Source organism: Littorina saxatilis, linkage group LG3 (assembly GCF_037325665.1).
Source record: "Littorina saxatilis isolate snail1 linkage group LG3, US_GU_Lsax_2.0, whole genome shotgun sequence".
Lineage (NCBI taxonomy): Eukaryota > Metazoa > Mollusca > Gastropoda > Littorinimorpha > Littorinidae > Littorina > Littorina saxatilis.
This window is the reverse complement of record NC_090247.1, coordinates 70,535,907-70,563,833: the sequence shown is the minus strand read 5'-3', so window position 1 is coordinate 70,563,833 and position 27,927 is coordinate 70,535,907. Positions and strand designations below refer to the sequence as shown.

The 27,927-nt window shown below is 43.5% G+C and overlaps 1 protein-coding gene across 2 annotated transcripts; it reads left to right on the top strand.

Annotated features, from left to right (window-relative positions):
- Positions 1 to 527: 527 nt before the first annotated feature.
- Positions 528 to 25,165, top strand: LOC138963142 (uncharacterized). Of its 2 annotated transcripts, XM_070335177.1 has the most exons (12): positions 528 to 1,198; positions 1,574 to 1,789; positions 4,918 to 5,026; positions 10,016 to 10,049; positions 16,085 to 16,223; positions 17,704 to 17,832; positions 19,624 to 19,857; positions 20,441 to 20,578; positions 21,014 to 21,064; positions 21,700 to 21,784; positions 22,728 to 23,008; positions 23,072 to 25,165. In XM_070335177.1, the coding sequence occupies exons 1-12, from the start codon at positions 1,144 to 1,146 to the stop codon at positions 24,166 to 24,168; spliced, it is 2,568 nt and encodes an 855-aa protein (XP_070191278.1). In that variant the 5' UTR covers positions 528 to 1,143; the 3' UTR covers positions 24,169 to 25,165. The 2 variants fall into 2 exon arrangements, with proteins under 2 accessions (XP_070191278.1, XP_070191277.1); XM_070335176.1 differs by having other exon boundaries at positions 22,728 to 25,165.
- The last annotated feature ends 2,762 nt before the right edge of the window (positions 25,166 to 27,927 follow it).

Below are 27,927 nucleotides of genomic sequence, written 5' to 3'. Positions count from 1 at the left end.
CTTTTAATCGTATGGCATGGATTACCAATTCAGGAAACGTCGATCTTTACAAAATACTGCCCACAAACTTTAATGAGGGCCCCAAAGGGGGGGTATCATCACGATCACGGAAAGGGAAATTTTTAGCTTTCACGGCGATCACAGTTACCTTGATTTTTGTTTTCACGATCACAAACACCTTGACGAATAGAGGATCATAGAGTGATACAGCTGTGAAAAATGTACGTTGAAAATAAAATGCTTTGCAATAATGCCCATCACGATCACGAAAACAAATGACGATCACGATCACGAGACTTGATTTTTTTGTCATCACGGATCACGGGCAAAGTCCCATCACGATCACAGAAATAGAAATTTCGGCAATCATGGTCACAAAAAGGTCAAAAAACGCCAATCACGATCACGATTTTAAACCCTTTGGGGCCTTTAATAGACAGGTTCCACAGTCGTCTCAGCTGACCTCAATCAGTTCACATTCTCGTCATCTACAGCTCGAGGTCTCTTCAGTTCTAATCAGAGTTAATTCTAATTCTAGATCTGACATCACCCAGTGTGGTACGAAGCACACAGCCTTACAAAATATCCGTCTAATTATGACATGCAGTTGTTTGCGAGTTTCGTGCTGTCAATCGGATCGTGAGTGCTGTAGAACAGGATTGGCGTATTTTGGCCTTGACGGAAATTATAACAGTAAGGTTTTGAACGCAACACAAGGACATAGAGAGTCTGATGAACAGTGTCGTGTCATGAAGTGTTCCTGAACAACAACAGTGGAAGTCTGTCCAAGAAAATAGAGAGTTTCATAAACAGTGTCGTGTCATGAAGCGATCTTGAACCAAGAACAGTGAGGTTCTGACTGCAACACAAGGAAATAGAGTCTCATAAACAGTGTCGTGTCATGAAGCGATCTTGAACCAAGAACAGTGAGGTTCTGACTACAACACAAGGACAGAGAGAGTTTGATCAACAGTGGTGTGTCATGAAGCGATCTTGAACCAAGAACAGTGAGGTTCTGACTACAACACAAGGACAGAGAGAGTCTGATCATCAGTGTTGTGTTATGAAGAGGTCTTGAACAGCGACAGAGGGGTTCTTTCTGCAATACAAAGACTGAGAGGTTCTGATAGACCGTGTGGCGTCATGGACTGCTCATCTTCCATTCTGTGTGGCGGCATTGCCCTTTGTTTTTTGGCTGGTGGGTGGAACATGTTTCTCCGCTTTTTAAGTTTTATTTGATCTTGTGCTAAACATAGATAAATTGAAATGCTAAACATTCATGGGGTAAAAACATGTAGACATGTATGTATGTAATTAGCATCTTATTTCATGCTGTAATTCGTAAATCACTGTTCTCTTACTGTCATTTATCATTGAAGTACATGCACAGAGCATTCGATAGTATGGACACTAAGTGGCGCGGGCTTTGAAAATTCGTGTTATTTTTTGGCCTATTAGTCCAATAAAAGTCCTGTGAAACCTTGTGGAATAGTCAAACGTTCACAGTTTCCTTGACGTCCTTGACTGATCTTCGTCGTAAATGTAACTTGTTTGTATGTTTACCGATTTCCAGTCTGCCATGCGAAAACCTTTGCATTGTCCAATGAGAAGCTGCCATGGGCGGCGGCAGTGGACCAGTGTTCGGACAATGGTCACAGCTGCATGGTCCAGAATGTGGACCTAAACCAGTGGACCGGAATAAATCGTGGACCGCCCTCTCTGCCTGTCAGAACCCCAGTGTGGATAGGAGCGCGAGTGGCCCTGAATCTCATGTGGAGGAACAGCGGAGGTCAGTGTGTGGGTGTGTGTGTGTGTGTGTACGTGCGTGCGTGCGTGCGTGTGTGTGTGTCTGTGTCTGTGTCTGTGTGTTTTGTTTTGGTTTGTGTGTGTGTGTGTGTGTGTGTGTGTGTGTGTACGTGTGTGCGTGCGTGCGTGTGTGTGTGTCTGTGTCTGTGTGTGTCTATGTGTGTGTGTTTTTGGTTTGTGTGTGTGTGGTTTTTTTGGTGTGTGTGTGTGTGTGTGTGTGTGTGTGTGTGTGTGTGTGTGTGTGTGTGAAAGAAATGTTATTCTGGCCGGATTAAGTGTTAAAACCTGATATTGATTGGTCGAAGTCTACCTCACAAAAGTAGCTGCAGTAAGCTTTGGCCGGCGGAATTATTGGGGAAAAAATACTTCTCGAAGTCTTCGCGAAGTCCTGTTCGGACTCAATTAAGGAAGGCCTTCAGGGTTGAATAAGTAAAATTAATTGTAATCTCGAAAAACAATTCTCGTCTCTTCTCTTCTCTTTATCAGTTTGAAGCGCTGATACGTTGCATATTCCAAAAATCCAAATACAATCGTTATGAAAAAGAAAAACGCAATAAATGAAGAAACCGTTGGGGGGGAGGGGGAGGGGGGGGGAGATTCTACGCAAAGTGCCCTGTGTGCGGGGCGGATCACACACACAAAAATCTAGTCCTGAGGAGGACCATTGTTTAATTACTAAGACCCGACACGTCACTGTTTCAACACAAATGTATTTCATCAGTGGCCGGGCGGTAGAGATGGCGATAGTTGTCTACCCATGTAACCCAAACATAAATATATAACCAGTTCCCAATTCAAGTTCCTTTCCTGTATTTTGAGATTTGTACAGGAAAATACCTTGAATTTCTGGTTAAAGCGATCGCTATACAAACTGTATAGGCTCTTTACTAGAAACTGAATAGTATCAATCAATATGAGGCTTATATCGCGCGTATTCCGTGGGTACAGTTCTAAGCGCAGGGATTTATTTTTTTATTTTTTTATTTTACTTTTATGCAATTTATATCGCTCACATATTCAAGGCGCAGGGATTTATTTATGCCGTGAGATGGAATTTTTTTTACACAATACATCACGCATTCACATCGTAATGTGGAACAAGGAACTTAGTCGATAAATATCGACAGGGGGCCGACAAATGGTTTAAATGGGAAATGTGTGTATATGGGTGTGGGTTTGAAACAAACAAACAAACCAACCCATGTGAACCCCGGGCCGCAGGCCTTCGATGTAGTGATTGAAAAAAAAAGGATGTTCTCAAATGGTTCAATTCTCATTTGGTCTGATTCTCAAATGGTACCGGTATACCCCCCCCCCCCCCCCCCCCCCCTGGCCGCAGGCCTAGGAGTAAAATTTTATAGACACTGACCTTCTTCCCAGGGGTCATTGACCCAGTTTTAGCTATGAGAGGTGGTTCGCCCAGAGGCGGTCTCTTTGATGTCTTGAGAGGAAACTTGGCCAGGGTAGTACATGCACCAGAACTGGTGGACACCAAGGACAAACATGAAATCGAAGCAGTTTGCTTTCAGAGGGAACGGTCGTCAGCAACTCAAACTTCTCTGTTTTCTTTTTTTAAGAAAATCCGACTTTCTTTGTGGCCCCCCGACTCCGCCCCCCTCCCTCTGTAAGGACCCCCCTCCATAAGGACCGATTTTTGTCAACATTTTAAAGGTCGCTAGAGAGTGGTTCCACTGTATGACCTAACCGCTACTGGCAGACGGCCTCAATCTTCACGCGCAAAGACGAGATTAATAGGTGCTCGGTTTTGGTATTTTGAATTACATTACATTAAACCTTTGTTGGGTTTCATGGTCATGGCAACAGCCATAATAATATTACATGATGTATAATATCATATTTCAGCATATGTGAATTACATGTCATCATACTAAACTGTCATACATTTTTATTCCTACATTATTCTGATTGATCACAACCAAACCTACTATCATTGGACACATCCAAATGCAAGCGCCTGTTCTTGACAATTTCCCTCTGATCTAAATATAAAATCAGTGCAATTTCCTGGGTCGGGCTTTGCCACAGACACTCACGGTTTGACCTGTAGGTAAAATGTACAATGTATTTTCTGATTTGTGCACAAAAGCTTTTTTTCTTTTTTCTTTTTTTTTAACATAACAATGTTTAATGTCACTGTATGTTTAAAAGACCATGGTCATATTTGTAAAAACAATGTTAAATTAGAAAATAAATAACATTTTGGTTCATGATTTTTCCTACACCTGTGCTGAAAATAAGAAATAAAAATGTCGGTATATAAGTCGCTCAAATACAAGTAGGTATGAATGGCTCGGTTTGAGTTTGTTGCAGTTGACCCTGCACAATGCGACCTATCATGTTTTTGCGATTTTGCCGTCACCCCTCCCATAGGGTGACGTATTTCACAACTTCCTGTGTTACACAAACTCTGTGATGACTCACCAATTTTGACTTCACGCCTCCCATAGGGTGACGGATTTCACAACTTTCTACAGATGAACAATGTTGCCTCCACCCCTCCCATAGGGTGACGGATGTCACAACTTCCTGTGTACACAAACTGATGACGTATTTCACAACAAAATGGCGCTGCCCATGGTCAACCTCGAAACTATCCGTATAGAATGGGGGCGTCCTCGCCCCCATAACAAACCACTTGCACTGAGATCACACGGCAGGAGGCTGAAAGGTTGAAGCACAACCCTTGTTTTCAGTTTTTTGATTTAAATCAGTTACACTCGAGCACGTTCCCACTTAATTTGGGAAAGTTTTGTAAACACATCAGATATGATAACAACAATTTTAGGCTAAACCAGAAACAAACGGCAGCAGAGCGAGGCAATATACTGAGAGATATATTTTTGCAGCACTTGAAAACCGTGGCTTTATTTTAACAGCTGTGAGTTATATTACAATCAATTATTTGAAACAAGAAGAAACACATCATATATGATTACAACAATGTTAAGCTTACAACCGACAGCCGAGCGAGGCACGATAGGTTTTAGGTAGGTGGGTTTTTTGTTTTCTCCCAGAACGTAAAAACTGCGGCATTATTTTCACAGCTGTGAATGGAATCACAGTGTTTTGTTATGTTGATGTTTGCTTCAGGGAACAGTATCCGCTTCTTCAAGCGGCAGAGAAGATGCTATCACACGTCTGATGACCCGACAGACACCAAACACACTCACGTGTACGGACCTCTCTCGTGTCTGGGGAGTTGTTCAGTCATACTGCCGGAGACTAAGGATTAAATCCTAAAGAATTTATTTTATAATGGCTGCGCTCAGCATGGAACACTTAACATGCATACACAATTCGACTCCATTTGAAGATCGCACGGCCGAGATATGATCGATTAAAAGTTCGATACAGAGAGATCATGGCATCACTCGCCTGCCATTCTGCAGCAGGAAGAGGGGGGGATGAGGGGGTTCCTGGATAGAGGGTAAGGGAGGCTGGCTATCAGTAATCTGATCGCCGTGACCGCGCGCTCGCCGGATGCTCTCACCATAACTCTGGTCTGACAGCACAACCTGTCTTTGATACCATCTTGCTGGAATCTTCACAGTTTGATTATTTGAAGCAGTTTTTCACTTCAGTCTTTGTGATACACCAGAGCTGCGTGGACGTTTATTTGTGGTCATCTACAACTTTAAAACAATGAAGGTTAGTTTTGGTTTGACTATTCCATAAAATACTTTAACTGAAGGTTTTACTGTCTGTACTGCCGCCTGAAAAACTCTCTTTTAGCAAGGATTTGTATGGCTGAACATTCCAGTCAAAATTCCTATTTTCATGTGTTTTAGTTGTTTTCCTCTAGAATCAACTGATTACATAAGTAACATGCAGGACGCACTATATATTATTGTGGTATTTAATGGTGGTGCTGTTATCAATGTTGAACATTACAAATTTGTGTTCATGAAAACTATTTTACTTGCAGCACTTCAAAGGCTACCACAATGGATGATCCATTAAAAACCTGTCCAATATGCAACGAACCATGTGACGTCGAGTTTAATACCCTGGGAAAGAAAGGATGTGCAAGTATGTTCTCTCTCTTGATTTGTTTCAATTCTTATGATAAATTTGAGTTTCTTAGTGTTCTGTATACTATAACGTTTGTTTGTTTGTTTGTTTGTTTTATGTCCTTTTTTATTTTGTTTGTTTTTGTTCTTTTGTTGTTTTTTCCCTTTGGTGTTCTTTTACATGTTGTGCTGTATTTGTAGTTTGTTGTATTACTGGGTGTCATCCAGTGAGACTTATCAAAGCAAGTGTGTGGGGTCATAGCCGGTTAACAAATTGCGTGCTTCTGTTGAAATGTCTATAAAAAAGAGTTTGTAGTGAGCAATGTTATTTGTTTGTTGATACAGGAATCAAGGATTCGAGCCAGAGAAGACAGAACAGAACCGTTCAGCCTACAGTTGGTCAAAGGGTGCATATCGAGTGTCGAAGGGATTACACCAACGACAATAATATCGAGAAAGACTTAAGACAGCAAAACAGAGATACCGATAAGACTGAGCTTGGAGAGCGAAGCACACGATCTAAGCAACACAGATTTGACTTTGCAAGTTGCTGCTTTTTCTGTGGGACTCGGGTAAATCTTTCCAAAACACGTGGACCTGATGAGGCATACAGAGTCAGAACATTATCTTTACAAACTGAAATTTTGAAAAAATGTGACGAAAGAAATGATGAGTGGGCAGATATCGTCAAGGGAAAGCTTGAATTTGCAAGAGACCTGCATGCAGCAGATGCTGTGTACCATATAACTTGTAACTGTAACTTCAGAGCGCTTGGTCTGTCAATTCCCAAACGTTATAATGACAAGCCAGGTGCATACGCACTGACAAACGCTCCAAGCCGAAGTGTGGGTAGACCACCGGACACTGAAAAACTTGAAGTTTTTGAGAAAACAGCAGAATATCTCATTAACCACGATGACGAACAGATCACCATCGGAGAGCTTGTGCAGAAAATGCAAGAGTTCAGTGGAGGGGTTGGTTACACCACCAAATGGATGAAGGAAAAGCTTGGAGAGATTTGGTGAAAAAATCATCATAGCGAATATTCTGGGCAAGTCTAATGTTGTAACATTCCGCACAACAGCTAAATCCATTCTTCATGATTTCTACAATTCTCCGAAGACTAATGACGACGAAAGTGAAAAACTGAAGCTGGTGAAAGCTGCTGCAGCACTGATAAAGAATGAAATAAAAGCTGCTTCTGCAACGACAAACAAGGAATATCCAACATCAGAGGATATTTCTTCAGGGGCGTACAACCTGGACTTTGTTCCCCAGTCCCTTCAGCTTTTCCTGCGTTTGATTTTCAGCGAAAAAGATGCTGACAATAAAATTGCATCTGTGGGACAAGCAATTGTCCAGGCAGCTCGACCTAGGGTTGTCATCGCCCCACTTCAAATTGGACTTGGAGTCCAAATGCACCACCATTTTGGCTCCCGATATCTGATCGATGTGTTGAATGCGATGGGCTTCTCGTCTTCCTACACAGAGGTGCAGAGATTTGAGGCAAATGCAGCTGTGTCCCAAAGTACAGATATTCCAGGATGTGCCAAGAATGTGATTCTACAATACGTGGCTGACAATGTGGATCACAATTCCTGTACCTTGGATGGATACAATTCTTTCCATGGTATGGGAATGATTGCTACCACAACTCCTGGAACACGACGAACAACGCCTATTCCTAGGTTGGATGTCACCTCCAAAGATTCAAAAGAAAAGGGAACAATTGACATCGTGTATTTCCAGTCAAAGGCAGTTCACTTTGGGAACACTACATACAGGGAACTAGAAAACCTGCGAGCTGTTGACCCATCTATACACCTTGATGTCTTGTGGAAGGTGGTGTGGCCGCTGAAGCCTGCAAGACCTTCATGGTCTGGAACGATGCAGGCTGTCCACAACGACCGTCACCCTGGTAAGTCGAGCGTTTTCTTCTTGCCAATGATCGACATGAACCCTGGTGATCTGACTTGCATTCACTCTACACTGCTGTTCGCGGCGAAGGAAGCAAAGAGACATGGCTCGACTCCAGTGCTCACTTTCGACCAGCCCCTATTTTGGAAAGCCCATGAGATCGTCGCCAACAAACCTGATGATGCTGACTTGGCCTCTATTGTTCTAAGGCTTGAAGGTTTTCACATGGAAATGAGCTTTTTGGGCTGCATTGGACGTTTGATGGAGGGCAGCGGTCTGCAGGAGGTGCTAGAACTGACATATGCACCAACAGCTGTCAACTACATGCTTCAAGGCAAGGCAGTGTCCCGAGCAGTTAGAGGCCACTTTCTGGTTGACTCGGCTCTGAACGCACTCCTGACCTCACAAACGTTCAAAATCTCTCTGCCACTCCCAGACCTGGATGTGACACTAAGTGACGTCTCCATTGAGGAAATTGATAGCACAGATGTACCAGAAGATGTGCAAATTGCTGGGACAGTGGATGATATCGCGCCATCAGCAAATGAAGATGCTCCTGTCTCATGTGAGGAGCCTGATGGGGACCTTGCCCGTGCAGCCAACATGTGGGACTTGTTGATGAGTGGAGCTATCCCGCTAGGAGAAGTTTGCGTTGATGAGACAATCGCATCGATTCAGCTAAAACTAGAACGCCAAAAGCAAACCCTCAAGTGCCACCCCACAGCTGCACTGTGGATTCAGTACATGGACATGGTTGACATTCTGTGCAAGTTCCTCAAAGCTGAACGCACAGGAAACTGGGACCTGCATCTGTCCACTGTCCATGAAATGATGCCTTTCATGGCAGCAGCAGGGCACAACCTCTACACCAAATCCCTCCACCTGTATCTCCAGGACATGCTGCAGCTGAAAGAAACTCACAAGGATGTCTACCAGAGCTTCCAAGCCGGTCACCATGTACGCAGGACGGATCGATGTTGGGCAGGCCTTTCTACAGACAGATGATTAAGAGAACAACTAGCATTGCTCTTTGGAGAATGTACAAATATGTATTGGAGACTTTCTTTATTTCTATGACAGTGACCGGTGTGAGATGTTTTTCAAATGTACAAATGTGTATTGGAGCCTTTCTTTATTTCTATGACAGTGACTGATGTTGTGAGATGTTTTTCAAGGGACATAATTATTATCATTCCTGTTGTTTCCTGATTTTTTTCTGATTACGGAATGTGTTCACAGATATTTGTATTCAGTGAATGCATTCATTGAGTGTTTTATGACTGCTTTGATGCTCAATTCTGCAGTCTGCAGTCGACCAATGCATGACTAACGCTGTGAATACATTATTGGTCAATAATGTTTATGAATGTTGTGCAATGTTTGTGTAATGATGTTGGAGTTATGTGCTTTGAATTTAAAATGTTGTCGATTATTTGATTATGTGATGCTTTATCTAATCAATTGCCTTGTTTACGTTTGTTGTTTCATTGCTTGTGTTTGAATGGTTTGCTTTTGTATACCCTGCTCCCTTGTCACGCGGTAGACTATCCAGCGACTTCCTGACATCATTCATCTTACTTTTCTTAGTTTACACTGCAAACTTTGTGGCCTTTTTACATGTTGCTTGAGTGCGCTTACATTCTCCTGTACAGGAATACTTATGTTTTTGTAGAACAAAACCTTCACAAAGATGATGTTTGGTTTAAAATGAGTACAGTATTCTCCTTTTGTTGAAAACAATAAATATGACCTTGTGTACCAATTACTTTGGAATTTCCCCTCTGTGTGTGTGTGTGTGTATGTGTGTGTGTGTGTGTGTGTGTGTGTGTGTGTGTGTGTGTGTGTGTGTGTGTTTAGTGCGTGTATAAAAAAATATTCGTTATGCTGCTGAAAATGATTACACAGCCTTCACTTCACGCATAAACAACAAATTTGACCTTATGACCCAATGACCTTGACCTTTTGATTTTTAATATCTTAGACATTTTTTTTATATTGTAATCATAAACTGTGACTTGCATGTTATATTTGATGTTCGTGGTGTCAAAACAGTTCAGACAATGTAAAAAACGTAGAATCGCTTTGTGACAAAATACACACTGACAAACACACTTGATAACTTTTTTAAAAATAATTATATTTTTCTCGATTTTTGACCAGACATACTACAAACATAGCAGAACATGAATCTGAAAACAGAAATTCTTTAGCAATAAATCCTTGGTTATGGTGCCATTTTCCGTAGACTGACTAGGCAAGAGGTGTGGCCCTGGCCACAGGTTGATGTATTTACAGGTTCGTCCACTGTTTGTGAGAGAAAGTGTTTTGTGGGGTTGGATGGATGGGGGAACCGAAGAGAGAGAGAGAAAGAGAGAGAGAGAGAGAGAGAGAGAGAGAGAGAGAGAGAGAAAGAGAGAGAGAACCGGGGAGTGAGTGTGTTTGTTTCTCTGTGTGAGTGTGTGTGTGGGGGTGGGTGTGTGTGAGTGTGTGTGTGTGTGTGTGTGCGTCTGTCTGTCTGTCTGCCTGTCTGTCTGTCCCAGGGTCTGTGGGTGTGTCTGTCTGTGGGTCACAGTGGGTGAGTTGGTGTCTGTCTGTAGTGTCTTTGTCTCTGTGTATTTGTGCTGTGTCCGGAACGAAGAGAGCAATACTAAGTCCTAGTGGGTGCGGGAAAAGGATTACTCCGGTCATATTTTGACAAATATTGCCTCAACATCAACATAATTCCTTTACAAGCTATTTAAAGTTTTTTGAGTGCTATATACATACAAGAATCACATATGCAAAATATAGAAAAATATTGTGGGGGAAAATCGTATTTTTTTGCATGTTTAGTATTATGTGCGTACATGATTTTTCCAAAATGGCCAAGCACTACAGAAAACGAATTGTGGGCTGTTACTGAGGCCGTGGTGTCTCATAAAGCTTCACATTAAAGGCGTTTTTGATAGTGGAAAAGGCAAAGTAGGAAATAGTTAGCTGCAACTCTTGTAAAGTCAGATTGTTTCCGTGCAAAACCAAAAAGACTAGTCACATTTTATACGAAAATTATCCGATTCGCCCATGCTATGCCACTGTGTGCAAATATAAAATAATACAAGGCATTTTTCCTTACTTACATATGTTTCCCCAAAGCAGAGTGAGCAGCTTCAAGATAATGAGTGTTTTGAAATCATCGTTTTAGGCAAAGTCGCTTCATACCCCCCTAAATATGAAAGAGGCGATCAAATACTAAACTGAGGGTATGACACCCGACAGTTTGTTTATTTCATATGACGACGATACATAAGATAACAAAATACTGTCACTTGTTGATTCGTCTTTACACTGTTATCGTTAGGGGTTTAAGCCATTCCTTTTTTTTTGCAATTCAGTAGAAAACGTCACCACAGCTGATCGACGTCGTCCTCCTCGTCGTCACAGGGCTATGCAGACAAGACCGTTTCGACGTCAAAACAACGCTGGCTTTGTGGTATCTTCGTCCAACGTAGTCCACGTAGCTTGCGATCAGCTGGTTGTATGTCACCCACCTTCCCCTTGCCAAACGGTGCAAAAGAAAACCGCCGTTGATGACGTAGTGTACGTCGTGGACGTTTTCCTCTTCGTGTTTGGCGAGAAACCAAATCTGGCTTCTCGTGGCAGATCTAAGGGCTCAAACAAAGATGTTGGAATGTTAGAGAGCTCATGTTCAAAGGCTGATGGCAGCAGCTCTGGAGTGGCCTCTGAGATCCTGACTAGTCGCTGGAACATTTTTGGGTCAACATTTATGGCCTCGCCTTGAGAGGACACCACAGACTCAAAGGCTAGGGTGACAGCCTGATCACTCTTCTTGAGTGTGAACGGTCGGCAAGCGAAGACCCTACTAACCATGTCTTGAATGACGATTTGTCCCAGTAGTTTTACTGTGTCCACATTTACAGATTCGTTTGCGACTTTTCCGCTGAAGAGAGTTTTCCGTCTCCGCTGAATGAATTCCTCCTCTGGAAAAACTCCAGAATTTTCTTAATGTCCGCGTGTTCCCTTTTCTGTCTTGACTTGCTTGAATCCTTATGCTGGTCACTTGTAATGAAAGGCACACCTGTCACACGCTGCATGCCAAGTATTCACACCAGTCTTTCACTTTCACCCATGCCTGTTCCCCTCGTCAAACCTCAATTTGTCTTTAAGCTGCGCATCAGAAGCTGTTCAATAACGAGGTCTGAGGACAGTCCTGCCCAGTATCGATCGCTGCGCCGGATGTTGTGGTGGCCTTTCATGAGCTGCTGATATACAGCAGGTTGTATTCTTTGTAGCTCAGACATGTGCTGAAGATACTGCCAAGCACATTTCAAGTAGTTGGTGTGTCCAGACGCAGCAAAGTGTGGCAACATTTCCAGGACACTCTGTACATGCAGACTTCTTCTTCTTCTTGGCGTTCGCAGAGGTTACACGATCAGTCCAGCACTGGTGATAAATGTTGTCGTTTTCTCCAACTCCTGTCGACTGCCGTATAGTTTGGTCTGCAAGGGAGTTGCCAGTTGGTGACGGCCACACTTCTTTTCGTTACTCATCTAGTAAGGGACATCGCTGTAAGATGTGTTCCGCTGTTTGGTCTTCTTGACCGCAGGCACAGGTTGGTAATGGCGCCAGCTTGAACTTTCGGTTCATGTGAGCATTGAGCCTGTTGTGGCCAGTACGCAGCCTGATGAGGTTGGCTTGCAGCTCTCTGGACATTGTGTGGTAGTCATCTCTGTTTGTCCTTGGCCTCATCAGTGCCTTGATGATTGTCTTCTGCTCACTAAAGCTGACACTGTTTTCAGGTTGGTCTTCCACGGCTCCTTCTTTCGCCAGCTCATCTGCCCTTTCATTTCCTGGTATCCCACAGTGTGCTGGTATCCACTGGAGGACAACTCTTCTGGTTTGTCTGACCATCTGTAATGCTTTGGCCAGCTGTGGGTGTTTGTCGTTCTCTAGGGCCTGAAGGACCGAAAGGGCGTCGTACATGCAGACGAAAGTTGCCTGTTCTCTCATCTTTGACGGACTGACAGAGAATGTCTACCATCATGTCAAGGTTCTGTAGCCACAGTTGACTGGTTCTGCATATTGACAACTTCTCTTTGTGTGCAAGTAGCTGATGTTTGATGTCTGAAAGAATATTCACGAATTCCTCCTCAGACGGAACACTATGATTTAATGTACCGTAAGCTACCTTGTATATACCCAGTATCGAGTAAACGCACACCCCCTGCTTTTGGTCAAATTTTGTGCACAGTGTACAGTACCTAGTAAACGCCCACCTCCCAGTTTCGATCAGTAGAGTAGACAAGGAAAAGGAAAAATATAAATGTCCTTCCTCGGAAATGTTTTGGGGAGTGGACAGAAAACGGGTTCTAGAGTTGTTACAGAATCGCTATACATTTTTGACTGGGAGGTAAAAGAAGAAACAAAAGCTTCATCTTGGGCGAAAAGTGATGTCTGAAGAGGTTGAATTACGTGTTCTTTGATTTCTTGAGTAAGAACGGGTAGAGGGCCGCGTCGTCAAAGATATTTTGAAGTTATGAACTTGTTAAACAGACACTAAAGCAATAAGATTATCTTCGTGGTTTGCTTGTAGAATTCCCTGTGTGAGTGTGCGTGTGTTTGTGTCTGTGTGTGTGTGTGTGAGAGAGAGAGAGAGAGAGAGAGAGAGAGAGAGAGAGAGAGAGAGAGAGAGAGAGAGAGAGAGAGAGAGAGAGAGAGAGAGAGAGAGAGGAAAGTTTTGTGCAATAACGCATCCTTTGAACACTTCTATGCCAAATGACCAAATTATCGTTATTCTAGCTAAGGAACCGCTCCTGCAAAGGGTATAGTACCTAGGAAACGCCCACCCTCAACTTTTGGGCAAAATTGGTGCATAGGAGAGAGGGGAGGGGGGTGGGGGCGCATACAAGGTAGTTTACGGTAATTGCGAATGAGCTTTGCCGCAGCCTTTAATAATCGGGTCTCGGGATCTGCGGATTTAGGTTGTTTGTAAAATTGGCGAAGAATTTCGCTGCCTGTTTTTTTTTTAAGAAACATTCGGCGTTCCTTTCTTCTCTGACAAAAACAATTTTAACGCCATAGTAGTCTTCCAATTGATTCTTCGTGTATTTAGAACCATATTCCTGGTCTTTATCAAAACCGAGTCAGCTTTCAATGAGCTGCAAGAGATCAGGCACTGTGACCTGCTCAATGTCGGCTTTGTTCAAGTACTCAATCTAGACAAAACAGCACTTATATCAAGTGAAGGAGTATATTCAAGAAGTGTTTAAACCATCTCATACAACATTACTTATTTTGAAAACTAGTAACTGAGAAGAAATACAGTTTTGCCATAGGTCGGCTTCCATACAAATGTTGTTTTCGGAATAATGAAAAAAGCCTTAAATTACAGTTTAATGTCATCCATTTGTATAGCATTAAGATGAACAATCAATACCCATCTCAGAAGTATACACATTCAGTAACTCTGCTTCAGTTAGTTGTTTAAACAGACAGTTATTTTGCAAAAATGAACCAGCAGCAGACGACGGTTTCGCGCCAGCGCGCGTAGTGCGGCGGTACAGTAACCTTGACCTAGATGTGTCAGATCGCCTTGTGTCGGCTATGGTCGGCGAAGTTGGTCACAATTTTTCAAAATGCAAATTTTATTTTCTTTGATTTAATTTTAGTACTTGTTTCCCCCATTATATAACTCTATATTCCTGATATGTGTAAACAACATATAACAATCTATTAAATTATTACATTAAACATTGAAAAGGTATTATGTTGAGGTTAAAACTAAATATGACCGGAGTAGATGGGGGGTAGGCTTGTACAAGCTGGGACGGATCTGTTATTTTTATCTGGATGAGTGTCAGTGCATGTGCCCGAGTGCATTCTCCGCTGTGTGATCGTGAGTGCATTCTCAAGAGACCTTAATTATTACGGTCCAGCATGAAATACGAATTTTGCATGCGATGGTGGACTCTCTCTCTTTCTCTCTCTCTCTCTCTCTCTCTCTCTCTCTCTCTCTCTCTCTCTCTCTCTCTCTCTCTCTCTCTCTTTCTCTCTCTCTCTCTCTGTCTCTCTCTCTGTCTCTCTTCTCTCTCTCTTTCTCTCTCTCTCTCTCTCTCTCTCTCTCTTTCTCTCTCTGTCTCTGTCTCTCTCTCTCCCCAAAGCAACACTGACCGTTTCTGCATTTTTGTGTCCAGTGCGCGACTTACATTAATTGAATTATGTGACATTCAGTCAGTTTTAAATTGTTCTTTAAAGGTTTTCTGCCCTGTTATCAGTGTTATAAAACGATATATTTATAGATGTTATGAGGCATCTTGAAAGCACAACAGACACACTGAAATGCAAATAACTGAATGCAAGAAGACTAGACAACGAAACCAATTAAACTGGGTGGCCGAGTGGTAACGCACTTGTGCTCGGAAGCGAGAGGTTGCGAGTTCGACCCTGGGTCAGGGCGTTTGTAATTTTATCCCCCCTTTCCTATCCTAGGTGGTGGGTTCAAGTGCTAGTCTTTCGGATGAGACGAAAAACCGAGGTCCCTTCGTGTACACTACATTGGGGTGTGCACGTTAAAGATCCCACGATTGACAAAAAGGTCTTTCCTGGCAAAATTGTATAGGCATAGATAAAAATGTCCACCAAAATACCCGTGTGACTTGGAATAATAGGCCGTGAAAAGTAGGATATGCGCCGAAATGGCTGCGATCTGCTGGCCGATGTGAATGCGTGATGTATTGAATTCCATCTCACACGGCATAAATAAATCCCTGCGCCTTGAATATGTGCGCGATATAAATTGCATAAAATAAAATTAAAATAAAAAAATAAATCCCTGCGCTTAGAACTGTACCCACGGAATACGCGCGATATAAGCCTCATATTGATTGATTGATTGATTGAAGTAGAGGTTACATGCCGAGTCTCAGTGATTATCAAAAATAATGGTCGAAGTTAGCGGAACTGAACTTACTCATAAGGCCAAAAAAATAATAGGTCTGTTTACGGTAACCCGACCGACCCTAGTTTTTTCGCGCGACCCTAGACTTTTTTTTGGCATTTGGGGAAAAAAAGAAAAAAAATCTTGTTTTTTGGGCAAAATAACGTAAAAATATGGTTTTTTGGGGAAGAAAAAAAATAAAATAAAAAAAAAATCCCGACCTACCGACCCTATTTTTTTGGCCTATGTTACCGTAAACAGACCTATTTTTTTTGTGGCCTAATCAGCAGTAGAAAATGAATCGTAAGTTCGCCGCCAGGCTGTGCGGCATGGATCGGTATCGAATCTCGGCATTAAAAGGGGGTCAACTCAGTGTTATCGTACCTTCTTTTTACAGGGTGACACGTGTTACTGTTCACCGGACGCGAAGCTAGCGGCACCTGCCAGGGATGACCAAAACAAGGACGATTGCAACGCCACCTGTCGGGAAGAGCCTTACTCCTGTGGGGGACCTAGCCGCCATTTTACTGTTTACGGTACAATAAATGATTTTCGGAAATAACTCCGTCGAAGGGTGAGGGGGGGGGGTGGGGGGGGGGGGGGTTGAGAGGAAACGACGGGGAAAAAACCTCCGTTGGGTTTTTATGGGTTGTAGAAGACTGAATAATTAATTAATTTCGTCATTAATCATTGTCTCGCTTGAGTCTTCCGAGTGAGCTTCTGGGCGATTTGTTAGATACGTCTATTTTCCGTATTAGAAGTTTTTGTCTGTAGGCCGCTGTCCACTTTCAAGACCGCTGGGTCGACGATCAGTGAACGTAACGTTTTGCTTTGTAATGAATATAACGTTCCTTTCTTTTTACATTTAGTCAAGTTTTGACTAAATGTTTTAACGTAGAGGGGGGAATCGAGACGAGGGTCGTGGTGTATGTGTGTGTGTGCGTGTGTGTCTGTCTGTGTGTGTGTGTGTAGAGCGATTCAGACCAAACTACTGGACCGATCTTTATGAAATTTGACATGAGAGTTCCTGGGAATGATATTCCGAGACTTTTTTCTCTCATTTTTTCGATAAATACCTTTGATGACGTCATATCCGGCTTTTTGTAAAAGTTGAGGCGGCACTGTCACACCCTCATTTTTCAATCAAATTGATTGAAATTTTGGCCCAGCAATCTTCGACGAAGGCCGGACTTCGGTATTGCATTTCAGCTTGGTGGCTTACAAATTAATTAATGACTTTGGTCATTAAAAATGAAAATTGTAAAAAATAAAAATTTCAAAACGATCCAAATTTACGTTTATCTTATTCTTCATTATTATCTGATTCCAAAAACATATGAATATGTTATATTCGGATTAAAAACAAGCTCTGAAAATTAAAAATATAAAAATTATTATTAAAATAAAATTTCCGAAATCGATTTAAAAACAATTTCATCTTATTCCTTGTGGGCTCCTGATTCCAAAAACATATAGATGTGATATGTTTGGATTAAAAACACGCTCAGAAAGTTAAAAAGAATAGAGATAAAGAAAAGCGTGCTATCCTTCTCAGCGCAACTACTACCCCGCTCTTCTTGTCAATTTCACTGCCTGTGCATCGAGCGGTGGACTGACGATGCTACGAGTATACGCTCTTGCTGTAAATATGCAGTGAGTTCAGTTTCATTCTGTTAGTTCGACAGCTTGACTAAATGTTGTAATTTCGCCTTACGCGACTTGTTTCTTCTTCTTTTATTTGGAACGTTGGCAGTCTCTTTGTTTTTGGATCATCGTTATAATAACATCGGGTTTTTTTTTTTAATATATACTTTGAAGACGTGAACGACGTTGACATTCGTGTCAGTGTTGATGACATGTGATGATGATGATGATGATGATGATGATGATGATGATGATGATGATGATGATGATGATGATGATGATGATGATGATGATGATGATGATGATGATGATGATGATGATGATGGTGATGATGATGATGATCATGATGATGATGATCATGTGTGCTAACAGATATATCGGAGGACATTGTGATGAACGTGACGAGTATCCAGCACCCCTGTTTCTCCGCCTCGTTTGACCAGCACAACAAGCTGGTGGTGTCTGGGGTCAGTTGTGATGAACAACGCCAGGTCCTGTGCCGTAAGTTGCTGTCTTTTTCTCCTTTTTCTAGTATTCCGCTTTATTTTTCGTGGTTGCGTCAGTTTGGTTGTTTCATCACCTTATCTTGATATCTTTCTTTCCTGGTTCTTCTGTTTCTCTCCCTTGGTCCCATTAGTCTTCACCTTTCGGGTTCTCTCCCTTGGTCCCATTAGTCTTCACCTTTCGGGTTCTCTCCCTTGGTCCCATTAGTCTTCACCTTTCGGGTTCTCTCCCTTGGTGCCATTAGTCTTCACCTTTCGGTTTCTCTCCCTTGGTCCCATTAGTCTTCACCTTTCGGTTTCTCTCCCTTGGTCCCATTAGTCTTCACCTTTCGGTTTCTCTCCCTTGGTCCCATTAGTCTTCACCTTTCGAGTTCTCTCCCTTGGTCCCATTAGTCGTCACCTTTCGAGTTCTCTCCCTTGGTGCCATTAGTCTTCACCTTTCGGGTTCTCTCCCTTGGTGCCATTAGTCTTCACCTTTCGGGTTCTCGCCCTTGGTCCCATTAGTCTTCACCTTTCGGGTTCTCTCCCTTGGTCCCATTAGTCTTCACCTTTCGGGTTCTCTCCCTTGGTGCCATTAGTCTTCACCTTTCGGGTTCTCTCCCTTGGTCCCATTAGTCTTCACCTTTCGGGTTCTCTCCCTTGGTCCCATTAGTCTTCACCTTTCGGGTTCTCTCCCTTGGTGCCATTAGTCTTCACCTTTCGGGTTCTCTCCCTTGGTGCCATTAGTCTTCACCTTTCGGGTTCTCGCCCTTGGTCCCATTAGTCTTCACCTTTCGGGTTCTCTCCCTTGGTGCCATTAGTCTTCACCTTTCGGGTTCTCGCCCTTGGTCCCATTAGTCTTCACCTTTCGGGTTCTCGCCCTTGGTCCCATTAGTCTTCACCTTTCGGTTTCTCTCCCTTGGTCCCATTAGTCTTCACCTTTCGGTTTCTCTCCCTTGGTCCCATTAGTCTTCACCTTTCGGTTTCTCTCCCTTGGTCCCATTAGTCTTCACCTTTCGGTTTCTCTCCCTTGGTCCCATTAGTCTTCACCTTTCGGGTTCTCTCCCTTGGTCCCATTAGTCTTCACCTTTCGGGTTCTCTCCCTTGGTCCCATTAGTCTTCACCTTTCGGTTTCTCTTTCTTTTTTTCTGATCGACTCTATGTAACTGGCTTGACAACATAATAGTGATTATGAAAATAGACGGTTGAAAATGGAATTTTCAAAAGGGGCACTTGAAACTAACTTTACCGGTTTTGAAGAAGGATTCCAGAGTAGATCTGGCCAGCCTTTGCCAATTCCAGGATCAGACGGAGAGTGTGTGTAGGGGAGGGGGGGGGGGGTACTGTGCTGAGGCTCACCTTCAATTAGATATTCAACATAACATGTTTATTGTTTTGTACGAGTATTCCCAATGGTTTTACTGACTCGTTACAAGACAACAAGGTGTAGCCGCGCCTTCTTCTTCTGATTGTTTTACATACCTCTTCCATACAGCATTTCTGTTGGGCTAAAAGTCCTCACCTCTTCCTCTAAACAAAAAAATAATAATAATTTAAAACATATAAAAATAAAAAAACCTTTACTTTGACGTTTCATACCTCTCGCTAAATTGAATTGCTTTACGTATGTATACCTCCTAGACTAAAACTGGTACGTGTTTATAACGCTTGTCTCAGCTTTTTGTACGTGATTACTGGCATCAAGAGGTGTTAATATCTCTGATTTCATACAGCCGGGGAACACTAGTGCTACGTACTGTAAACGGACACTCTTTTGCTGATTCTGCTTTTGACCATTGTCTTTTCACAGTGAATGACAGTTTTACCGTGAGGCTAGCAAAAATAACGGATTACGGGGCAGGGCAAAAGTATTGTGAACAGCCCCAGTACAACCTGTCTCTGCCGTCCAAGACAAGCAGAAATATGACGGACGAGGACTTCGCCCTCAGGCTTTGCAACGCCACTGACCAATGGCCAGGGACACCGTTAAACACGTCTTTCTGGGTGGATTTGTCAGCCAGGCAGAAACCGTTCTGGATCACAGGTAGGCAGTTACGTTTTAATTTGGAGACAGTTTACTCGCGTATCTATTTTCGTAATGTTTCTTTGAAAGAAATAGAAAGAGAAGTCAGAGAGAGAGAGACAGAGACAGAGACAGAGACAGAGAGTGACAGAGACAGAGACAGACAGACAGACAGGCAGAGAGACAGAGACAGACAGACAGAGAGACACATAGAGACAAGAGACAGAGACCGAGAGAGACAGACAGACAGACAGACAGACAGACAGACAGACAGACAGAGAGACAGAGACAGACAAAGAGAGAGACATACAGAGACAAGAGACAGAGACCGAGAGAGACAGACTGAGAGAGACAGACAGACAGACAGACAGACAGACAGACAGATAGACAAACAGACAATCAGACAGACAGACAGACAGACAGAGACAGAAGACAGACGGAAATTGTAACTTTACATTTTCCCATTCAGAATTAAAATACATTATTATTGGTTATGGATTCACGAGGGGGCAGTGATGTACACATAAAACCGATGAGCGTTCACACTGTGACAGGATGATAAAGTTTACAATTGTCCGCAGTGTGTTTGTGTGTTTATTTCCAGGCGAAGCTATGGACGGGGACGAGGTGAAGCTCAAAGGGCTTCAATCAGGTTGTGTTGCCATGGAAACCTTGGACACCGGCAAGTTGTCGCTCAGTGTCCAGCCCTGCGAGTCACGTCTGCACCACCTCTGTTCCTGTGGTAAGTCACGTCTCGTGCACACACAACATTATAAAGACCCAAATGATTGCTTATATATGAATATATACATGTACAAGGAATTTTTATGGATGGGCTCGCATGCGGGCCGCGCACACACACGACTGTAAGCACGTACCCGGCACACGTACGCACACTGACATTCATGCAACAACACACACACACACACACACACACACACACACACACACACACACACACCCACCCACACACACACACACACACACACACACACACACACACACACACACACACGTCGCCTTCATTACAAACTCTTTCGTATTGCATTCGTGTCAGTCTTCTTTGATGGTGAATAACATCTGGGATATTAATTTTAGCGACTTTCTATTTTCAATCAACATTTAATCAAGTTTAGAAAAGCTGTTGTTGATGTCAGCGACTTAATTCTTGCCACAGGTGAGGATGGCGTCACCTGGACAAAGGATAAGATGAAAAAGCAGAAAATAGGTGAGTACGTGGGGGCCACAGATTGTTTTCAATATATGAAAAGTCTTCTTTGCTTCCATTAGCTTTATTACGCGTAATTTTAGTTGCTCAATCAAAACAATGCAACGGCAACCATTTCAAGGGAGGTGATAAAAAAACCATATCGCAAACAATAACTGAGTTGCTTCCCCTCTCACATCTTCACATGTTCCGGCGTGTGTCGCCCGCGCAAGATTTTTTAATCTTTTATAAATCTTATTTAATTGATTGTTTAATTTATGTGTTAAATGTATCTATTTGCTGTTTGGCTCTGTGATTTCTCCTTCTGAAAATAAATTACGTACGGTTGGCCATGACTGATCCCGGTGAAAATGATAAAATGTTGAATTTTATACTGTAAACACTGAGGATCCCGGGCCAGTTCTCTCCCTCTCTTTGTTTGTTGTGGCGGTATTGTGTGTGTGTGTGTGTGTGTGTGTGTGTGTGTGTGTGTGTGTGTGTGTGTGTGTGTGTGTGTGTGTGTGTGTGTGTGTGTGTCTGTGTGTGTGTGTGTGTGTGTGTGTGTGTCAGTGTGTGTGTCTTTTTGTTTTGTATTTGTATAAACATTTCTCAGTAAATATACTTTACTCGACTTTGTTCGTTCTGTGCTTTTGCAGAAGAGGCAATCGCAGCAGGAGTTACCGGTATTGTCTTTCTGGTTCTCTTCATCACCCTGGCCTTCACACTGTACGTCCTGAAAAGGTATGCGTCATTCTTACTCTCTCCTCTCTCTTACTATTTGTGTGTCTGTGTGTCTGTCTCTGCCTCAGTGTCTGTATGTCTGTCTGTCTGTCTGTTTCTGTCTGTCTGTCTGTCTGTCTGTCTGTCTGTCTGTCTGTCTGCCTGTCTGACTAACTTCCTGCACTCCTGCCTGTCTACCTGCCTGCATGCCTGTCTGTTTTTCAGTCTGTCTGTCTGCCTGTGTGCCTGTCTGCCTGCCTGTCTGTCTGTCTGTCTGTCTGTCCATCTGCATGTCTGCTTTCCTGTCTTTCTGTCTGTTTGGTTACTGTTGTTCCACTGCGATCCTCAAACAAGCCAAAGGTCTCTAGCTTGCCACTAGTATCTTATACCCTCTGTCACTGAATTGCATGTTCTTGTCTCTCTCCAATCCGAGTCGTTCTTGTTCGTGGATTCACGTGGTAACGATCAGTCCTATTGTTGAGTCACACTAACAACTGACTAATACTTCTGCGGTGGTATGTCCTGTTATTTTTACTTTGATGTCATTTTTGTTAAATGCTGTCCTCACAGAATGATCAGTCCTGTTGTTCCACGAAGGTGAACATATGAACATCATCTTACGTTACCATGATCATTCCTCGTATTGTTTCTCTGTAATCACTGGTTTCTTTTTATATCTGGCCACTACTCGTACCATGCTTTGTCCTGGCGGCATTGTTTCTCTTTGACCTGAATCATTACTTTTTATCCAGGTACAGAATGATCACACAGAAATGATCCTGCTGGTGTTTCTCAATAATCACTCTTCTTATCGTTTCTCTCTGATCATTTGTTACACTTTATCATCGCACATGATGATCAGTTCTTGTATTGTTTGACGAAGGCGTCACCCCACTACACTTAGCATGATTATTTCTCTTATTATTTCCATCTGATGGTGTGTAACCTTGTTATTCCCACACAGAGCGGGGCGACTGCACTTGCGTCAGAAGCCATCGTTCAACAGCACGGGGGAATGGGACCAGACTGACGACAGTAGTGGTAACCGCTCTCTTTCCGCTCGCTTGCACAGGGAGGTCTACATGGCGGAACTCCAGGCCACACTGGTCAGCGAGAAAGACGTCAGCAAAAGGGACAGTCACGTGACAGGTCAAGGTCATTGTCAAGGTCACGTTGTTGGAGGTCATCCAAGGAGGTTCAGCGAAAAGGACAGTCTGTCGGTAGGTCATGGTCAAGCTCTTGGAGGTCATCCAAGGAGATTCAGCGAGAAGGATAGTCACTTGGTAGCTCAAGGTCACGCTTTTGGAGGTCATCCAAGGAGCCTCAGCGAAAGGGAGGGTCAAGGTCACACTGGAAGCAGACAGCCAAGGAGGCTCAGCGAGAGGGAGAGTCACGTGACAGGTCAAGGTGAAGGTCACACAGAGGGAGGTCGACCAAGCAGGGTCAGCAAGGATGATGACTATGAAGAAATAGACGAGCTGCCTTTGATGAAAACCGACCTCGACAAGCCAGGGGAGCTCACTGGATCGGCTGTGTCTTTTCCCAGCGCTCGTGATGAAGGTCAGTTTACTACGGAGGAAAAACGCAAGAATCTTCTCCGCACTGACTCCTGTGATGCAGGCGCAGGCGAGTATACTTATATCGACCCGAAGGCAGAGCAGCCGCGAGCTTCCCCATATCGTGTGACCAACATAATTGCTCAAACCGAAGAGGGTGATGCAAGCCATGAAGCTGGAACGTGCGGACAGGGACCAGCATATGAGACTCCCACAAAAACCTGCAAGCCATATCTCGTCGTAAGCGTCGACAACTTGGCCGATGTCGACACAGCCACAAACCAGCACGGTAGCCCTCACAGAAAACAGTCCACTGTTTCTTTCACCGCGGAACATGACGGCGATGAGAGGAACAGGCCCAGCCCACAGCAGAAGGTGGATCCTGAAGAGAACGTGTATGCAGAGCCAAAGGATGGGTCAGCCATGGAAAGCGGCCATGATGAAAACGACAACGATGACACAGTCCCCTTGGCAGCACAACACACACCAGAAAAGGCGATGCTGAAGGCTCTAAACATCGAAGGATCACCGTCTGATAAACAAAACCCACGTGGTGATGCGGATTCCAGAATCAATTCCGAAATCAAGGAGTCTCAGAATACGACAATCAAAACTGAACTTAGGAATGGAGACAACCGAATCTCAGACAAAGCTGCCGATGGTGGTATCCTCCCTTCTCAGCATTCACCTGGGGATGACGCGGAAGAAGGTCATGGTTGCCAAGACAAGGACATCGTTGGGGATGCCGGTTTGCCGAGACTCGATGATGGTGATGGTGGTATTAGCGGCGAAACAAAAACAGAGGATATCGTTGTCATTTCTCTGAAAACAAAACAACAGCTTGGGTAGCTGTAAAAACGTTTGAACTGAAAAAATGAAAAAAACATGTTAAAAAAACAGAAGAAAAAAACCCAGTAAACAGAGTTGCATTTTGGCACCAGAATCTATCAATACAAAAAAGTTATTTCAAGACAGACAACCTTCACTTTGTTTTTATCAGACGTGACATTTACTAAAATCATTTGGCTTGCAGTGAACTCTTTTTGTCAGTCTCTTGTGACAATTGCATTGACGATTGCTAACAATGCGTACTGGAGACAAGACAGGGGAGATACACTAAGGACCGTCATATCCTTGAGGGCATGGCAGCTGAAATACCTGTTGACTTATACGTAGAATCAATAATTATGTATATGAAGTTAGATATCATAAATGCTATACTAGCTGCAGTCCAAAATTGATGACTGTACAGAGAAACGTTATTGTTTGCCATAGACAACATGTTGATTGCTGAAAAGATTAATGTTATGTTAAAAAAGCACTAATTTTGTAAATACAGCTTTTTCTGTGTCAGTCTATAGTTATAACCTTCATTATTCACATTATCATCGTTATCGTCGACGTCGTCGTTTTGCCATTGTCATGAAGAAGTTGTGTGGGTAGCGGAAACTGACAAGCAGGAACGCATCAATACATACTGCCAATAACGTATGCAACAGATAGATTGGTAGCTTTACTGTCGAAATTCGACAAAAGCATCTTTTATACTTACATGTATAAGGAAAGAAAACAACGCGGATCCGAGAGTGTACTTTGAAATACAACTTTAAAAATCACACACACACACACACACACACACACACACACACACACACACACACACACACACACACACACACACACACGTGCGCGCGTAATGTGCAAAGTAAATAAAATAGTGCACTCCCTCTTAATCTGAGTGTTATATTGTTGTTGTTTTTTATTCTGAGTGTTATTTTGTCTGTTTTCGCTTTGTCTCGTTCCTGTGAATGACATACAATGAGAAAATAAAACTTGACAAAGTGTCTTGCACTTGCTTGTCCTATCTTTGTCTTGACGCTAGTGTGTGCGCAGTCTCGATTTCGAGGACATTCTTTTTCTCTCTCACATTGCTTACACTGCAAGATTTGTAGGGTGGGGAGGAAAAAAGTAGCAGCGTGAACTTGTGTGTCTGTGTACGTGTGTGTGTGTGTGTGTGTGTGTGTGTGTGTGTGTGTGTGTGTGTTTACGTGTGTGTGTGTGTGTGTTTACGTGTGTGTGTGTGTGTGTGTGTGTGTGTGTGTGTGTGTGTGTGTGTGTGTGTGTGTGTGTGTGTGTGTTTGTATGTGTATGTGTGTGTGTGTAGGGGTGATGATTGTCTCTCTGTATATGGTGTTGTACACTCTTCAAGAAAAGTTAAGGATCACTTTTTTACAAGCACGCCACACAAAACAGACAAGACCGAATTCTTTCATTTTTTTTAAATTATATAATTGAACAACCAAGGAGTAATGACAAACAAAGCAAAGATCGAACGCGGCAGCGAAAATTTAGCTAGAGTGTTTCAAACGTGACAACCCTCGAAAATGGAATTCACAACAATGTGAATCAGTGTCGATAACGAGGGTGCCCTCCGTTGTGTACCAGGCATTCAACACATCGTTGGCGCATGGAGTGGATCAGGTTGCATATGAATGCTCTGGGAACTTCATTCCACTGGAGCCATTGCAGCAGTTGACCCAGATTGGCAGGAGGAGGGTGATGTTGCTGTACCCGACGACAAAGCTCGTCCCACATGTGCTCTATGGGGTTCAGGTCCGGGCTGTTGGCTGGCCACAGCATCCTGTTGACCCTGGCCTGCTGGATGAAGGTGTTCAGCTGCAGAGCGATGGGGAGGTGCGTTGTCATCCTGAAGAATCGCACAAGGGCCGATCGCTTGGAGGGCTGGAACGACCAGGGGTTGCAGGATCTCATTCTGGTAGCGGACACCGGTCAAGTTGCCCACTACATGGTACAGAGGTGTCCTTAGACGTGTGCTGATCCCTCCCCAGACCATTACAGAGCCTCCGCCAAAACGCTGTCGTTCCAGAACAGCGCCTTCTGCGAAGCGCTCTTCGCGACGCCTCCACACTCGGATGCGACCAACAGCAGGTTCCAAGCAAAAGCGGGACTCATCTGTAAACCACACCTGAGCCCACTGCTGACGTTGCCACCTCACATGTTGAGTGCACCAGGCTCGGCGAGCTGCTCGGTGATTAGCAGTCAGGGTTGTTCCTCGGACTGGACGCCTTGCACGCAAGCCAAAGTTGTGTAAGCGGTTTCGGATCGTCTGACCACTAACAACAGTGTTGGTGGTAGCTTGTAGGCGTTGCCTAATGTTGTTTGCCGTAGCCATTCTTTGTTGCATGGCCTGCCTCTGAATGAAGCAATCCTCTCTTTGTGTGGTGACTCTGGGCCGACCAGAACGTTGTCGCTCCTGCACTCTTCCAGTTGCGTGGAATCTCTGTTTTAGTCTGATGATGACAGAGGGAGCCACTGCAAGCCTCTGGGACACTTGCCTGGTAGCAACACCGTCTTGTAGCCATCATATTGCCATTCCTCTATCCAAATCGCTCAGTTTTCTTCGTGGGGGGCATGTTGCTACTGTGCATAATTGTGTCAACGTGTCAACCTTTAAACACAAGCTGGTGAGCGATGTTCATAGCCAGGACCCTGTTGTAGCACGTGCATCACAACCTTTTGCCCTGGCATGCGTTCCGCAAATTTCATGGGGCTATAAAAAAAAAACCACCCTTTTTCTTCCAAAATGCAGAAGCTTTTGAGAAGTCCCACAAAGGGAAATAACTCTGCCTGCCAAACAAAATTCTAGGTCAAGACTCATTGTTCATTTGTTAATTCAAACACATTAATCTTTTTATTATTATGTCGATGTTTAATTTTTTGGCAATTTTTTATAATTAGATCCGTTTTTTCAACCGATCCTTAATTTTTTTTGAAGAGTGTATGTTTGTTGCGAGTACGTCGGTCGATGGGTGCGTTTTGTGGTGTTCTTGATGTTACATGTCTGTTTGTCTATCTGTTTGACTGTGTGACCCATGGTTGTCTGTGACCGTGTCGAATTGTAGACAAAACGAAATCAAACACAACAAACCAGAAAGCAAACAAACACGTACGAACACTGGCAGGTAAACAAATACAGCGTGATTTGTGCCGAGGAACCTTCTCAGTGTTTTAATTTTCACTCGGCCACAAATCTTGGTTTTGTTTGCTGATTTTCATTACCTGCCACAAAAACAATTGGAGCGCCTCTTCGGTCTGTGTATTTTTTTTTATTTCTTCTTTTTGTAATTTTTATTTTGATGCAAGACACTGAAACCGTTGTTAAATGTTTCTCGAAGGCCGTTTCGACAGTCAGTGTGATGTGTCAGCAAGTTTTAAACAGGAAACTATTTCCGCCAGATAATGTTATGCATGGAGTGTCTGTCTCGATCCATTCTGGCTGGGTCACGCTACACGTGTTTGTCAAATAGTTGGTGCGTCTTGGTGGTGCGGGCTGTTTTGTCGATTTGGTCTGAAACGTGTGCTGCTTTTATTTTCGCTATCCAAATCCCCCCCCCCCCTCCTCTCCCCCTGCCCCAACCGTCACAACCCGTGCCGCCTTCCTTCCGCATTTGTGTGGGTGTTCCTGTGTTGTTGTTGTTGTGTGTGCCTGTTTGTGTGTGTGTGTGTGTGTTGTTGTTGCTGTTGTTGTTGTTGTTGTTGTTGTTGTGTGTGTGTGTGTGTGTGTGTGTGTGTGTGTGTGTGTGTACG

Excerpts from the sequence above, each read along its gene's own strand:
- LOC138963142 (XM_070335176.1), top strand. The coding sequence starts at position 1,144 with ATGGACTGCTCATCTTCCATTCTGTGTGGCGGCATTGCCCTTTGTTTT. Across the intron at positions 21,065-21,699 it reads GATGAAAAAGCAGAAAATAG|AAGAGGCAATCGCAGCAGGA; the intron begins GTGAGTACGTGG and ends GTGCTTTTGCAG. Across the intron at positions 21,785-22,727 it reads ACACTGTACGTCCTGAAAAG|AGCGGGGCGACTGCACTTGC; the intron begins GTATGCGTCATT and ends ATTCCCACACAG.